This window comes from Opisthorchis viverrini (genome assembly GCF_000715545.1).
Source record: "Opisthorchis viverrini unplaced genomic scaffold opera_v5_1, whole genome shotgun sequence".
Classification (NCBI taxonomy): Eukaryota; Metazoa; Platyhelminthes; class Trematoda; order Opisthorchiida; family Opisthorchiidae; genus Opisthorchis; species Opisthorchis viverrini.
The window spans coordinates 8,987,132-9,001,561 of NW_008751657.1; the positions used below are offsets into that span (position 1 = coordinate 8,987,132).

Below are 14,430 nucleotides of genomic sequence, written 5' to 3' on the forward strand. Positions count from 1 at the left end.
GGGGATTATAAAAGAACAAAACCGGGCAAAAACATCCTTGTTTTAAACAAACATTGTTACTAAGAAACCAAATCGCGTGCCCGTTTTTTCAGATCTTCCCTGTAGCACCAGGTTTCTTATGTCTAGGTTACTGAATGATTAAAGGACAGAATGGACAAAGCACTCTATCTCCTGTAAGTCCATCTACTAACCATCTCCGCCAACTGAAATGTACACCAGCTTTAAAAGTCTACGGTCAGTACTACACGAGCAATTCTAGGAATCATTAATTCTTACTCTACAGTAATTTGACAGGCCAAGCGCTCCCTAGGCTTACGGAGTAGTGTGTCTAAGATTCCCACCACCACCTTATGCACCAAAATGAACCAATTACCTTCAGTCGGACTAAAGATTTATTCTTGGGAATACAATCCATAAGGCTGCTGATAACTCCTCCACAGCCCATGACCAGTATCACCATTCTTCGCATCCATCCTATGGGCGCAAATAGTATGAAAATGCGATAAATTCAGTCAATATCACTCCAATTTGGTTTCCGCCCGAGACTCATCTGAATTTCAGTTGAATCTTTCGTTTATGACATTAATCAACCGGATATGCGGCAGACTCAGGATGCATGTTCGAGATGTCGCAGCATATATTCCAGACGGAACACACTACTTATGATGTTGACCGAAACTCAGGGAATTCGCCTACCCGATGAGTGCCAGGAAGCGCGAAACCGACCGTGAGCTGCCGTAGAGTTTTGAGCGATCTTATAAGTAGTCATGATAGCATGCTAAGATATTTTGTATAATGTGCCAGCTGAAAAATAAAGGCGGCCTTGTGCGACAGCTTCAGCTAAGCAGAATCAAACACAGGAGATTCAGCTGAAATTCAATGAAGTCCTCCGTTCAGAAAGAATTAGAGTGCAACTAAGTAGCACCCAAATGTTCTGCCTCCAACTCTCCTTAACAGTATCTGCATAGGACCGAGAGATCCATCTGCAGTTCAGTTTATTACGTCTTGAATATTGTATTTTTCAGATAAAAGGCAAAGCGCAGCTCCCCTCACAGGTTACCTCCACCAATATTAATGATGCTTGGAACTTTCAGTCTTAAGTTAATTCTTCTCCAATTTGAGAAGTCTTTTCGGTTGTACTCACGAATCCCGTTTTGTCTGCTCCAGTCCTATACAATAGTTTCATGCGATCATCTGGTTTCAGTATTCCCCAAACACCCGACCCCTGCAAAATCCTGCCAATATTTCGACAAGTACGCTCATTTGCATTCCTATTTAAATTTGACGGAAGACTTACCTGGAACCCGGTTGAATCCCTCGTTTATGGTGTTCTCATCATTATCAGGTGAGAACCGCGTACCTTTCCTACAGTGGTTGTAGCAGCTACAGTTTCGTTCACTGATGATTTAGAGAGATGGGGTAGGTAGCTGCGCGTTGGGGACAGGAGTTTACAGATTGGTGAGTAAATACAGCACCGTTAATGGGGGAATCGGGAAGGGAGCTATGCATTGAAGGCAATAGCTTAGATACATGATCGCCACTGGGGGTGCGACTGAGCCGTGCCTGAGTGTGCTTCACCAGGCGTAAGGATATCACAAATCAGAGATCCAGCTACCTTTCATGTGGTTTTCTCTTCAAAGCCAAACTGATTTACAAATGAGTGTATTTGCCCATCTCTGTCCATTTTGGGTTCAGATTGAACATAAGATTGACAGAAACTCGGGGAACGCACCTATCTGGTGAGCCCAGGCGTAACCGGTCGTGGACTGTGGTAGAGTTTTCAGCAACACTATGAGTAGTATATTACACCTCCCATCATCATTGCTACTATGAGCTGATTGTGTTAAATGGTTATGCGCTTATGGTGATAAACTATTTCGGTACAAAAATCATTCTTATCTGGAGACACTCCTACACAGAAAGTGTATCCTGGATCCCCCAAATCAACCGTAATTTGATGGTTTAGAGTGACCTCAAATTCGTTACTGGGAATCATTTCGGTGTGTTGTGCCCTTTTGAATTTCTTTTTCAGGTTGTGCTGTATCCACATCGTTTTGGGGCTCCCTAATGTCCGTTCTGTCCGCCACATAAGTTTATGTTAGTTGAGGTACTTCAAGATTTAGCAGTCAGCGATGTCAATGATCACGCTCAGTTTCCGTTTCTTCTTGTATGCATCCTGCCTAGACAACAAAACATGCATGTCATGCCGGTCGAACGTTGGATTGCAATCAGGTGGGCTAATATCATCGCCGAAAGAGGGGTAAAGTGTTAGTTGCGGTTGAAATGCAACGAGTTAATCTAGCTTAGATGGTTCAAGCAGAATGATACAACCCAGGTAGACTCGTTCGTGCGTCTTTTGACAATGGTGGTCACGAGCTGATGAATGTAAATTGCAGGTAAACTTGAAATAACTACACCAACCGATCACCGAAGAATAAGTAAAAGGAAGGCTTTTTCCTGAAGTAAGCTCTCACGAGCAACCGTTTGTATGGGTACAGTTTTAGTAAATCTCATCTTTTTCAGGGAAAATTGGGCTTTTCAGTCAGTTAAAGTAGAACAGAGTCTAAGGTAGAGATTCCAGCACGAAATCACTGCCGTACGTGACTAGAGACTAGTCTGTCTTACATTTCCAAAGGCTTTATATTATGGTAAACAAATAGACTTGAGGATTTTCCCCCTACAGGGGTTTGGAAAACAGCAGGACTCAAAAGCACCGCCATCGAACATTCCGAAGTTTGTCTTAGGAGTTCGCTTCTGAAACACCGCGCGTTTATACTACAAAGATGGGGACCGGCGGCCAAGAAGTAATTACTCAAGGATTCCAACCAGGGTGATGGTCTACAAGCCTATTCACTCAGTGACTCGGTCCACTTTGCTTTCGACGTTTGGTGGAAATATGACCCTTCTCGCTGCCCACGCTGTGTATCAGCAGCACTGTTTTGCCGATCTTGTTGTGGCAAATGGCAACCGTCCCAAAAAATGGCCATGAGTATGTCAGTTTTAATTAATTATTGATCACTTCTGTTGATGAAGTCGGCCGCTTCACATAAATACATCTATAGCCTGTAAAAAATCACTGACAAAATTTTCGGAATCACTGTAAACCTATTTAAAATGTAGGAAGTGAACTGCTTCCAGTCGGTTGTAACATATCTTATAACAAACCTCATTTTTCCTACTGCAGCATCATATCTGATAAGTTGCTGTTGCCCCTTGTAGAGCTTACATTAATTTCAGACATTCTGCATTTTTGGAATTTTGACACCCTGTGAAAATTGCCTGATGTTGACCGGGAGACGTGATGCATGGTGCGATAAATCTCATCACGTAACCGATTATTTGATTATAAAATGATTCACATTCTCATATTCTCTGAGAGGGTTTCCTTACTCTATGTGTGTGGATCAGATCACAGTCGAGGACACCGAACTGAGCAGATCCAACATGAATGTCATAGAGATTCCAGTAAAAAGCAAAACCTAGCACAGTTCTACGGTGACAGAATGAGAATCCTTCCTTTTCACAGAAGTGATTTGGCCCCATATGTGCATCACCATTTCCTTCCTTAGAGGTGTAATCTATCACGGACCGAACCGAGTTAAGCTTGCAGCATTCTAGCCTTTGGGTATGCGTCACCAAACCGCCCGGAGAGAACAGCATGATGAGTGCGTCGTTGTAGTTCCCAAACGATTTCATTGTTTTTGGAATGTGGCGATATCTCTGGAAGAATTCTTGAGGTGTTCTGTCATAAATCAAGAAGGCTTTGCGAACTGACCTCATGAATGTGAACAAAAACTGCTTTTTACCTTGAGGATGACATTTTTGAGCATTGTAAACTGTTTGGTTTGTCGCCTGTCATGGGTACTCAGGTCTAGTGCAAGCGTTTTGCGGTAGTTGCGTCGATAGCGCATCAGACGACGAACTGCACCATAGACAGGTGTTTTGCGGTTGAAACTCTTTAGAGTAACTCCAATATAGCTTTTCGTGAATTCCTCCGTTATTAATCTAGCACCAAGACCCAATTTTATTGTAATGATTTTTCAAACGCTGAAAAAGATTAGCCAGTTTACTTGACTTCAGGTTAGTCTCCTTGTTTGAATGTCCGCACATCTTGACACTACGGCGCCGCACACCACAAGCATTCATTTGAGAAAAGTCCAGGTTGTTTAAGAGTGGAATTATATTTCACCGGAACCTGTCGATGTTCTATGTTGTGTTACTGTCTGCATTGTGGTGATACGGATGTAGATGTAGCCGTTTGCCGAGGAAATATGGGGCAAGCCTGCTTGTGACTCTTAGTACCACATACTGGACCCAACAAAATCCTCATCGGGACCACAATCTTGCATCATACACGAGAGAGCCTTGTGGGGTTTCCGGTGTGCTTTCGGAACATTTGGTCTGTGTTTGGGGTAATTATGGTGATACTCGTTTTGGCGAATGTCATACACAATAGATTCAACTTAGATTCTTCTGAGGCCTCTGTTAAATCAATCTTCAGCTGGACTTGAACGTCCTAGTACTTTTCAGATGAACCTAGTTACCGTAGAGTTGGATGTCCTCATCCGCGGAATTTACCGAATAAGATTTTGGCGACAGACTAAAACAGATAAGTCATTAGCAAGTCTGATCAGGGGTCTCTCTTCCTAAATTCATAGAATCACCCATTATCCCATTATCACTGTGAATATGGTAGTATTAGCACATAATACGGCTTCTTCAATGATGAATGAATGTGCAACTGACCTGAAGAAGCGCCTCTGAAAACCCAAATGCAGCCATGCGAAATAATCCAGCTTGCATTGCCGACCTCGTCACAGGTAAGCATCCCTTGTGGAACACATCTGTATCAGAGGAAAAACTGCTCGATTACCTGTCTTTCGCGTGGTTCAGATCCACAGGACAACATCGGTTTCTGTTTTTGAAAGTCTTCCACACTATTCTTTCCACAACAGACCAACTGTAGGAAAGGCAAAGTTTGAGAATATACATCAAAATTCAAGTGCAGTGCGTAACCGGAAAAGAAATAAAAGTTGAGTGTTTTTAGATATCATCAGTTGTACCCAGGTTAGCCATCTCACCGATGGAAACGCAGACAGTCCGTTAATGTTGTCCAACTTGAAGTCCCCGAAGTCTTAAGTTGACTGGTTTTCCGAATGGTAATGTTCTTGTTAATCCACCTTACTGGTGAGATTAAATAACCGCCTTTATTTTCGCCTTGACTGTGTGACAAAATGCGATCATCGAGTTATTGCAGGACATTTCTACCTGGGGCCTGTTTATACATATATGTGCTGTGCGTTCCGGTTATGTTAATTGTTGACACCGTTATTCTGTTCGCCCGTATCATACTGTCCCAACTTGTGTGAGGCTTATTGACACCTGGGTTCATGAAAACGGGTCAGTACCTTTTCGAAAAAGTTTGGTGGCAATCGGTAGATTTATTGCTGGGCAACGTTTCGCTTTTGACACAAAAGCTTCGTCAGTTCAAGTGACTAGGTCCCGAGGTTGGTCAAGATTTAAGGCGGAAGAAGAACCAATCAGCTAAGTCAAGCTAAATCTCTGTTGGGTGTCGGCCGAGGGATTTTAGTGTGTTAGAGTGGTTGAACAAGTGTTGGGTCGGTGGGGAAACCTACATGTGTTTGAGCGCAGCCTAGGGTCCAGTTCTTCTGGTTCGGTTCATTTGATGGTTCCTTTTGAACTTCGTTTGAACCATTTGTCAGTCTGTGTGGGTGAGCTAGTGCTAAGAAAGTTGTTTAAGAGGGATGTTGTGACCTTTGGTCGGTTGGGGTTTTCCACCCCACCCCCCTTTTTTTCTAATGATCCCAAGTGAATTGACAACTACACCGTCACGCGTGAACTCTGCTTATCTAAGACCGCTTTCCATACGCTCGCTAGCTCCACACCCTCGATTCTAGTCACGCTGTGATGCTTAGTAATTTCTACCGCCTCGGCTATCAGCCGCTGTGGTGTAAATCGCAGTCCCCGTCTCAAAACTTCCCGTGTCTAAGGCATGTACCGCCATCGCTGAGTCTTTGAACAGCATTTGGTATTCTTCTGCATTCCTTGGTGGTTTGCTAATCCTTCTTTTATGCTCACCAATTCTGGTGTGCAATTCCCTGGCAGTTTGTCCTATATAAACCTTAGCACAATCGTTGCAGTTAATTTTTTACACACAGTCCCTAGTCCTTTCAGCCGGCAGGGGATCTTTCAATTGCACCAAGACTGAGCGTAGCGTTTTTCCCTTCTTCGAATTACCTCCGATGTTCCTGCTTTATATCGAATGACTGCTGTGCCAATCCACTCCTTATTGGGTCTAGATACTGGAGCCAATATCTTCCTTAGTTGACGCCCAATCAAACTCATGGGTATCCTATTTCTTGAAGTTTGTTGGCAATCTCGATTTGAGCTGCCGTTCGGTCGATCCCTTCTGTGTACAGCGCTCTGACTCGACGATGAGACAATGCTGGCGCACACGAAGTTTGGGTGTGCTGATGTGTAGCTTAAGACGGTTCCTGTGTCTGTTGGTTTCTGGTAGATGGGTCAGCACCTTGATACAGGACGACCTAATGTAAATTCTAGACCACTTTTCCTATTTCTGTGCTCATTCTTATGGGTTTTTGTACAAAGTACTTAGATTTCTCCCGCAGTTTCGCCCAAAAATTAAAACAGCATAATAATAAAAAAGACATTGTGTGGGCTATTCGGTAGGTCTCTTGGCGAATGCTGATTTATAGAGAGATGTCTCAACGATTGGTTGAAAATCATGACAGTACTTAAGGATACCAAGTGATATTCGTTCGTGTCTGAAAAGTGACAGAGTGCTTCCAGTAAGATTTTAGTATATACGAGAGTACATGTATGTGGTCTACACTGAGTCCTGGGGTATAGAGGCTGCATTAATTTGAACTGTACTTCAAGTCTGCTGTTACAAAGAACCACGCTTTTGGCCACTATCATATTTAGAAGCTCTACGAAGATCTGGGGTATATGAAGGTGGAGTTTTGGTCTGCAACTCAGTCATTTCATGCCGAATGACCAGGACACACTGCGCAGCTGCTGTTCGTCCACTGCCTCTAGTAGTATAATCCAACTCCGGAATTTTTTGGATAAAATTCACTACTTTGATGCAAGAGTTCGATTGCCCTGCTGTGTAATCATCGGTGTAGTTACCCTAAAGCCACTAGCCTGTTAGCCACACAGTTCATATTAAACGGTCTTGTATTTACTGGCTTCCTATTAGTCCTCTCCACAGGTCCATGGATATTTGGGAAGTTCTTTCTAAGCAAGCTACTTCTGCTTGTAGAAGTAGAAAGGTTTAAAACTTCAGCCGTGAATTTTTGTCCTTCAAGCAAATTTTATTCGTACCTTGGGACCTAGAAGATACGAGGGATGTTTCTGTTTTTTGGAGACATGAGGCTCGCACTTTACCAATTCCGAGGTATTCCGAACGGGATGTGAACCACGCAGTTTACCTCCTTGAGGTCATTTAAGGGTGATAGTTACAGTAGTTATTACTCTCAATGAAAGCCAAGCAACACAAAAATAAACTAAATCCATGAACTCAGGGGCATAGAATGCAGTTTGCCCACGGGATAGCTCACCTAGAAAAGATGTTTTAGAATGCCGCTGCATTCGTAAAGCGAACCTTGCTTACAATACTACCGAACCTTCCGCAGAGTGATTTAACTCCAGCCTGATTCAGACCAATCAACCTGTTCAGTTCCTTTTCGTCTACTATGGTTTAACAAAATGACCCTCAAGTTAAGTGCCAATGAAATTGCTATCTGGGGAAATCTGCACCGCATTTACTACCAATGAGCCCGAATAGATGGTGCATCGTATGTAATGGTTGGGCTGATAAGTAGTCAAATAAATTTTAGGAGCATAGCTTAGTAGCTTACAGCGCTGTTCACCCGAGGTGATTGTCGGAAACGGGATAATTAGTACTAGTTTTCTATTTAGCTCCTGACGATGTTTGCTCACGGTTGCCAGAACCTTGGGTTGTAAAATTCCCTTCTCGACGCTGTGATTTTCCCCCAATATTGAACCCAACTAGGCTGGAAAGTGCACATTACGATTCTCGTGTGAAATTTCTAAGAGCGTGATCATAAATTATTAGAACATAATCTGCCTTTACCAAATGTCTAACCGGGTTTGCGAATTGGTCAAATGCTTAGCTCACTGAAGCGTTAAGCCCTTCGGTTATGCACTGAGCAGTCATTTTGCGTTTAAGACATCCGAAGCCGGTTAGAGCGTTTTTTAAAAGAAGTACGTCTACCAGCTGAATTTTATCGCACAAGCTTGGAAATTTAAGTCCTAACACAACATGATGACGATATTCTGTTATGTCTTTCTAGGACCAAACCATATCTGAAAGAAGATCCAACTCAAGTTAATGCAAGAACTTAATGTCCTTCCGATAGTTCTGAACGGCATTTATTGACTACTGTATCTTCTTCGTTCACTCATCCCCCCTTTGACCACGTTGATCTTACATCTCTACCTCACCATTCGGCATCGGACAGTCTTCTTATTGCGAAAATATTGCATATGCTACTGATAGCTATCGACAAACATTGTAACATGCTTTGCGAACAAAACGCTCAGCCCTAGAATATACTTTTGTTGTTATATTGCGCTGATTCACACAGAAACGTGACACCAAATTGGTACTGATATTTTACAAACAAATGCGCTACCATTAGGATGCCTCCCAGACCTATATCTAAGATACCGAAAGTGTAGGAAAAGTAAACTCAACCATACAATCAATAACCTTGATTGCAGCTCTCTGAATTCTTATTTATTTATCCAGGTGTTAGGGTCCACAACGTAAAGGTCTGGTTTGAAACTTGCACGATGGATTAAAATTAACACCATAAATAAGCCAAACAACATTTTAGCAACCAATTAGGTTGTTTAGCAAGGATTGACAAAAAGACCTGGGTTGGTAGGTATTCATTCCTTGGGGAACCCAACGCAGCACTGTCTACCAATCCTCTACTTATAGGACGTTTAAGTTCATGGATCTGATGTGGTTCATAAATGCTCGTAGAGTGTATTTCTGTGCACGTTTGTCAGAGTACACCTAGCAAAAACTGGTACTTTCTTCACATTCACATCACTCTCGTTTGAACAGTCGTCCTCCTGTCCTGGCGCAATTATTCTGGTGAATCCATACCAAAAGAGGGGAAGCACTGGACTCGAGTTTCGCTCTTATTAGAGCTCATCAGCCGTGTATTTCCAATGGCAGTGTCCGGAGTTTGAATTCCGAACGGGCCACTCGATCGCCACAACCAGGACAGTTACTGGGTCGTCGTATCGATGATGTGTCGGGCACGCCAATCACATCGCTCAAAAGTGTACATGTTCACCTGTTCGGATGTGAGAATTCAGATGTGTCCAACGTGCGCTGATGCAATAGTGGTAACATGTTCTCTTAGCATGTCGGGTGTCCGGAGTTCAAACCCCGGACTCGGCCATTGGATACCCACTGCTGATGAACTCTAATAAAAGCGAAACTCGAGTCCAGTCCCCCCTTTGGTTTAGATTCACCAGAATAATTGCGCCAGAACAGGAGGACGATTGTTCAAACGGGAGTGATGTAAAATATGAACAATGCACATCCCGCAAATCTCACAACTTGGTATCCTTGGAAATTAAGCAACTCAAAAGATGTTCGGCAGCGGACATGATTCCCATACATTGTTGAGGGGAGTTCCTTTAATCATGAACAACCCTAAGAACCGTTTAGGGACTAATCAACAAGGCTGCGGCCCAGATAACAAGCCAGGAATCCTGCAGTGGAAGGAAGGCGGTACACTAGGATTCTGGTTTTCATGAAGGAAACTACTCACAAGGTTGCTGAAAACTCTTCGAAAACTCTTCTGGTTGTTTGTATGAGTGGCTTCGAAAGGGACCACCCTAACTGTGCTGTCTATCCGATCTAAAGCCTTAGACAAAAATGTGTTGTTGCGCGGCAACAAAACCAGAACGTGGGCGGGTTAGATGACGGCAGACGGTCTAAGGCAGTATTGGATAAATCTCTTGTTTGCAGCACCAGCGAATCCTTTAGCACTCTGCACTTGAACGGTAGAGGGGTTTTTTGGCAGAACTCACACATGAGATGCACTTCCATATCTCAGAATGAGTGGGACATGTAAAAGACTCACCTTATACTGAACATAGTTCAGATATTTCGTATTCTCTTCCACCAACAGCCGTCTTTCGTCATACTCCTCAACAAGTTTCGAAAACAACTTTTCCAAATCCACTGAAACCTGGGGAAGCAGGCACGACAGACAGTTGCATGGAACGTGTTCAATTTACTTGTCCGTAATAGGAAGACGCCCATAATCCGCATCCAAGATAAACTATACACAAAAATGATGTGAGCACAGCGAACTGGAAAGTGATAAAAGGCATGGTCAGGTCCTCTTCTGAACAAAGTGACTAACGTCAACCACATCATATGCTTTCTAAGGTAAGTTAGTGAGAACTCTGAAATATCCGGTTGCTTAAAAAGCATTTGTGCGTGTTCAAGCGAATAACTCACATATTTAGCAATATTTGTACCTATTACTTAAATATACTAATGTAGTTTGAAGAAGTGCCAGCTATATACTATCATAAGGCCAAAGTGATCAGAAACCAGAGAACCGGGCATTTCATCATTAGGATGCATCCACTTGTGACCGGAAACTGGACGAAACCCGAACTTTTTTTAGCCTCCGCGATACCTAAAAATATAATTTTTAGGATTAACAAACAATGCTCTAAACTGAACCGTCAACTGTCACAACCCTGGTAGACAGCTGAAAGGGACTACTAATAGGCGAATGGTAAATGAAGGTGGCGTTAGCAGTTAACCTTGGTAAGCACCTAAATAGCTGTACTTTGAACCTAGGTGCATTTGAGTCCTAACTTGGTCTCGGTTTTGAAACCAGAGGGACAGTCGCAGTGGGAGTAGTTAACGCGCATGGGATATAGCAACATATCTGGATACAACATTACATGAAGCACAAGTTCGCCTAAGAGACAGTCTCACTAAAGCCTTGAGGTGAATTATTTCTCCGAAGTGCCAACAGTTGTGTTCAAAGGTATGTGATCAGCCTATAAAGACGAATTAAGTAAGTGGTTCACACATTCTAACTGTTACACGAAACCCTTTGTATATCATATGGATTCGGGGCCGTATTGCAATCTATCGTGGCTCATTCGGTGAGCACATCCCCTTGATTAACCGATGCGTTCGGTGGAGAATGGGAATATAATTTTCTGTCTTCGATAGATGGTTCTCATTCACGGATTGCGGGAAGACTCTGTTGTAACCAGTCGTGGTGCAGCTCCATTTTCCGTTTTTTTCAAAGAGATACGGATGCTTTGACCTTTTTCTGGTATTTTGCGTCTTCACCTCAAACTCTGTTTGCTTTTCGAGCACAATTTGCTTCCTGATTTGCATGGTCGTTCTTCTAAAGCCATGATCCCGTGGCTAAGGTTCAAGTTTTTGTTGTATGAAACAATCCGATCGAACACATGAATGTTCACCTAATGTTACCGCCGAATAGGCTTGCGTTACTCTCCGTTTAGACATATCGCTTTTTCCCGAGCACGTATCTGAAAGATCCTTCATCAGATCCTTCCTTCAATCAACGCTTAAAACCGAAACCATACTTTGCGCACAAATGACGTTCAGCGCCTCTCGACCTCCAGCTAGAGCGACAGATAAGTCTGAGTTATTATCAACACACTGAACCCAAGATAACTTAAGGAGGATTTCCGGGCCTGTTATGAGTGAAACCTTGCACATTGATGCACTTACCATTATTTTCAACTATCCTATTCACTAATGACTAGATGCCCTTCCTGTACACTGTTGCCAAAAGCATCTGGGTTTCTTAATAATCTAGAAATCGTAGCGCTAAAGGGAGTTAAGCAAGTGCTGTCAGGCTCTGAGGAAAAGGATATACTCTATGTATTGTATATATTGCATTTTTGTTTATCCTAAGCTGCTTGTAAGTGTTATTCAGATGGCTCATTATGCTTAACTTGGCTGGTGCTCATGAAATCAATCAGCGGATTGATTAGTAGTACTGAGCATTCGTGAATTCCAAACAGCACCTAGTGAACTCACTTTCTACGTACTTACCAAGGAAACAAGGGTCTTTGACCTCTTTACCGTTCCAACGCAGCCAATACTGTTTATAATTATCAAAACGAATCCACAATTAGTGAGAATCATAGCACCTAAGAGAAGCTCATTACAAAATAATTTGTATAACAAACCGGTGAATAGCCCTGGAAGATCAACAAGGCGAATAATCCTGTGCTTGGCGTAAAAAAGTTCATAGATGCCAAAGGCAACACTCAAGCATCCAGATAGCTGTTAAACGTTGTTCTGATCCGTTCCAAATGGCTTACCCAAGAAAAGCAACATGCACAAAAAACGAATCGGTTGAATATCAGTGCAAACTTACGTAGCGCACTGTTTGACTGCGTCTCCTGGTATAACATTACACAGTCTCACTGAAGAAGTGATATCAAACAAGTTTTGTTTGTGGAAACCACATGTGTCAAAGAGTAGTAAACGAATCGATATGCTAATTCGTCCACCGTCATGGTGACCCACGATACTGTGAAACTGAATAAATTAGTCATGTCCGCGCGATGACCAATCGCTGTTAAGAGAATTTCATGTCGTGATCACTTTTTTGTAATGATTAACTGCATGGAGAAAATAGAGTGCATCCAGCTTACTCGCCACCAGCAATTTAACCGCTCGGTGGAATATGCCACTGTTATACACTCTGTTCCTTTTCGTTTTCACCGAGGACATTTCCGTTCTGCTGATTTATGATTTCCCAAAGATCCTAACGCCCGAATGTGCAATATTTTCTCAGACACAGTTTAGTTTATTACCAGTTGTATCCAGCGTGGGATTTAGCAGGTAAACATGACACATAGTTGGTCCCGACTTGCTTTCTGATATGAATAGGTGAGCAGACAACATACCGCGGCTCGCTGAGTGCAATATTTGAAAACTTTGTGTGAGTACACTTTCTGGTTTAGTGAAGGGTGTTTCAACCGTCCCAACGGTACCAAATCCCAAAACTTGTCTTTGCTGGTGTCCAACATTTGCCGTTAAATACCGTGGAAGGGTTGATGGTTCTTCTAGTGCCCTGGTCAAATGAAAACTCAACAAGCACGCTGAATTTCCATCCAGATAGCTGTTGCTGTTATAGAGAAACGGAGCAGGTGATCAGAAAATCAAAAGTCCCAAAGTTCCTGGAAACTCACCATTATCTAGGTGGAAAGAACACTTACACCTAATGTTGCTGAGAATTCTTTAACAAACTACAATTGGTTTCGACCTTCGTAGGGCTCCTGAAGTAAAGACAGTCCTGGAGTTTCTGTAAATTTCATGCCCTACTTGAACCTGATTTGATCACTATTTGCTTGACACATACTTTTAGGCTTATTGGATTTCAATGGGAAACTCAGCTGAATGCCAGCTTAATCTCTTGTTTATGGCAATCTTCAACCGGATGTGCTACACAAAGGCTACATCATGTTCCACTTGCTAAGATATTCGAGACCCGGTAGTATATTTACTTGGTGACAATTTAGTTCGCAATTTATGGCATTTTGCTGAAAGCAGAAGAGATTTTTCAAATGTTGGAAAGAATAATGTTTACCTATTGAGATGAGGCCCTTTTCATCGGGTTTTTCTGATGTTCTTTTACTAAAGCTATCATTCTAGCACATTATAATGAGGCGGTATGCACGCGATTATTGCTTTTGTGTAATTCGAGTTGGTGCGGACCGTCCTTTCTGACAGTACCGATTTACTTCAGTTGCGCAGCCAAACTAGAACACTCATCGAATGATAGAGAAAGCTTTAGTGACATGAGTATTAAGAAAAATCTCACACCAAGACGGGATGGTTTCGTCTTCGTTTGAAATCCAAAACTTAGGCCATATTTTTCAAGTCGTTTATCCCTGAAATATGGCTCTTCTTTAGATGCATTATACGACTAATAAGGTTGCTAAAAAACTCTTCGACAGACCACGACCGATTTCGCCCTTTTGGGGCTCATCAGGTAGGCGCAGTCCTCGAGGGTTCAGAACCACCGTTTTATGGCTTCTTCATTTGTTCGAACAACAACTTCGGGACAAGTAACCACCAACACTGTTTAGTTTTGTGTCTGATCTCTCGGGTTGTCTTTTTATCATCCCCTGAGTGTTTAGCTGCACTTCAAAAAGAATGTAAACTTCCTTTTGAGTTAATCATTTGCTGACGATTTAGCAAACTCTGAGAGATAGACTATCGGCTGACATGATTGCGGTTCGCACACGTGTAAGAGTTAAATGAGGAACAGGAGATTATACACGAAGCCAAACTCCATGAATTGATAAATATAGGATCCT

At 42.6% G+C, this 14,430-nt stretch overlaps 1 protein-coding gene across 1 annotated transcript; it reads right to left on the reverse strand.

Moving 5' to 3' along the window:
- Positions 1–10,175: 10,175 nt before the first annotated feature.
- Positions 10,176–12,516, reverse strand: T265_12463 (hypothetical protein; the record flags this gene model as incomplete). The annotated part of the gene is made up of 2 exons (XM_009163879.1): positions 10,176–10,283; positions 12,424–12,516. Coding segments are annotated over 2 exons (201 nt in total), but the record flags the coding sequence as incomplete, so codon positions are not given.
- Positions 12,517–14,430: the final 1,914 nt, after the last annotated feature.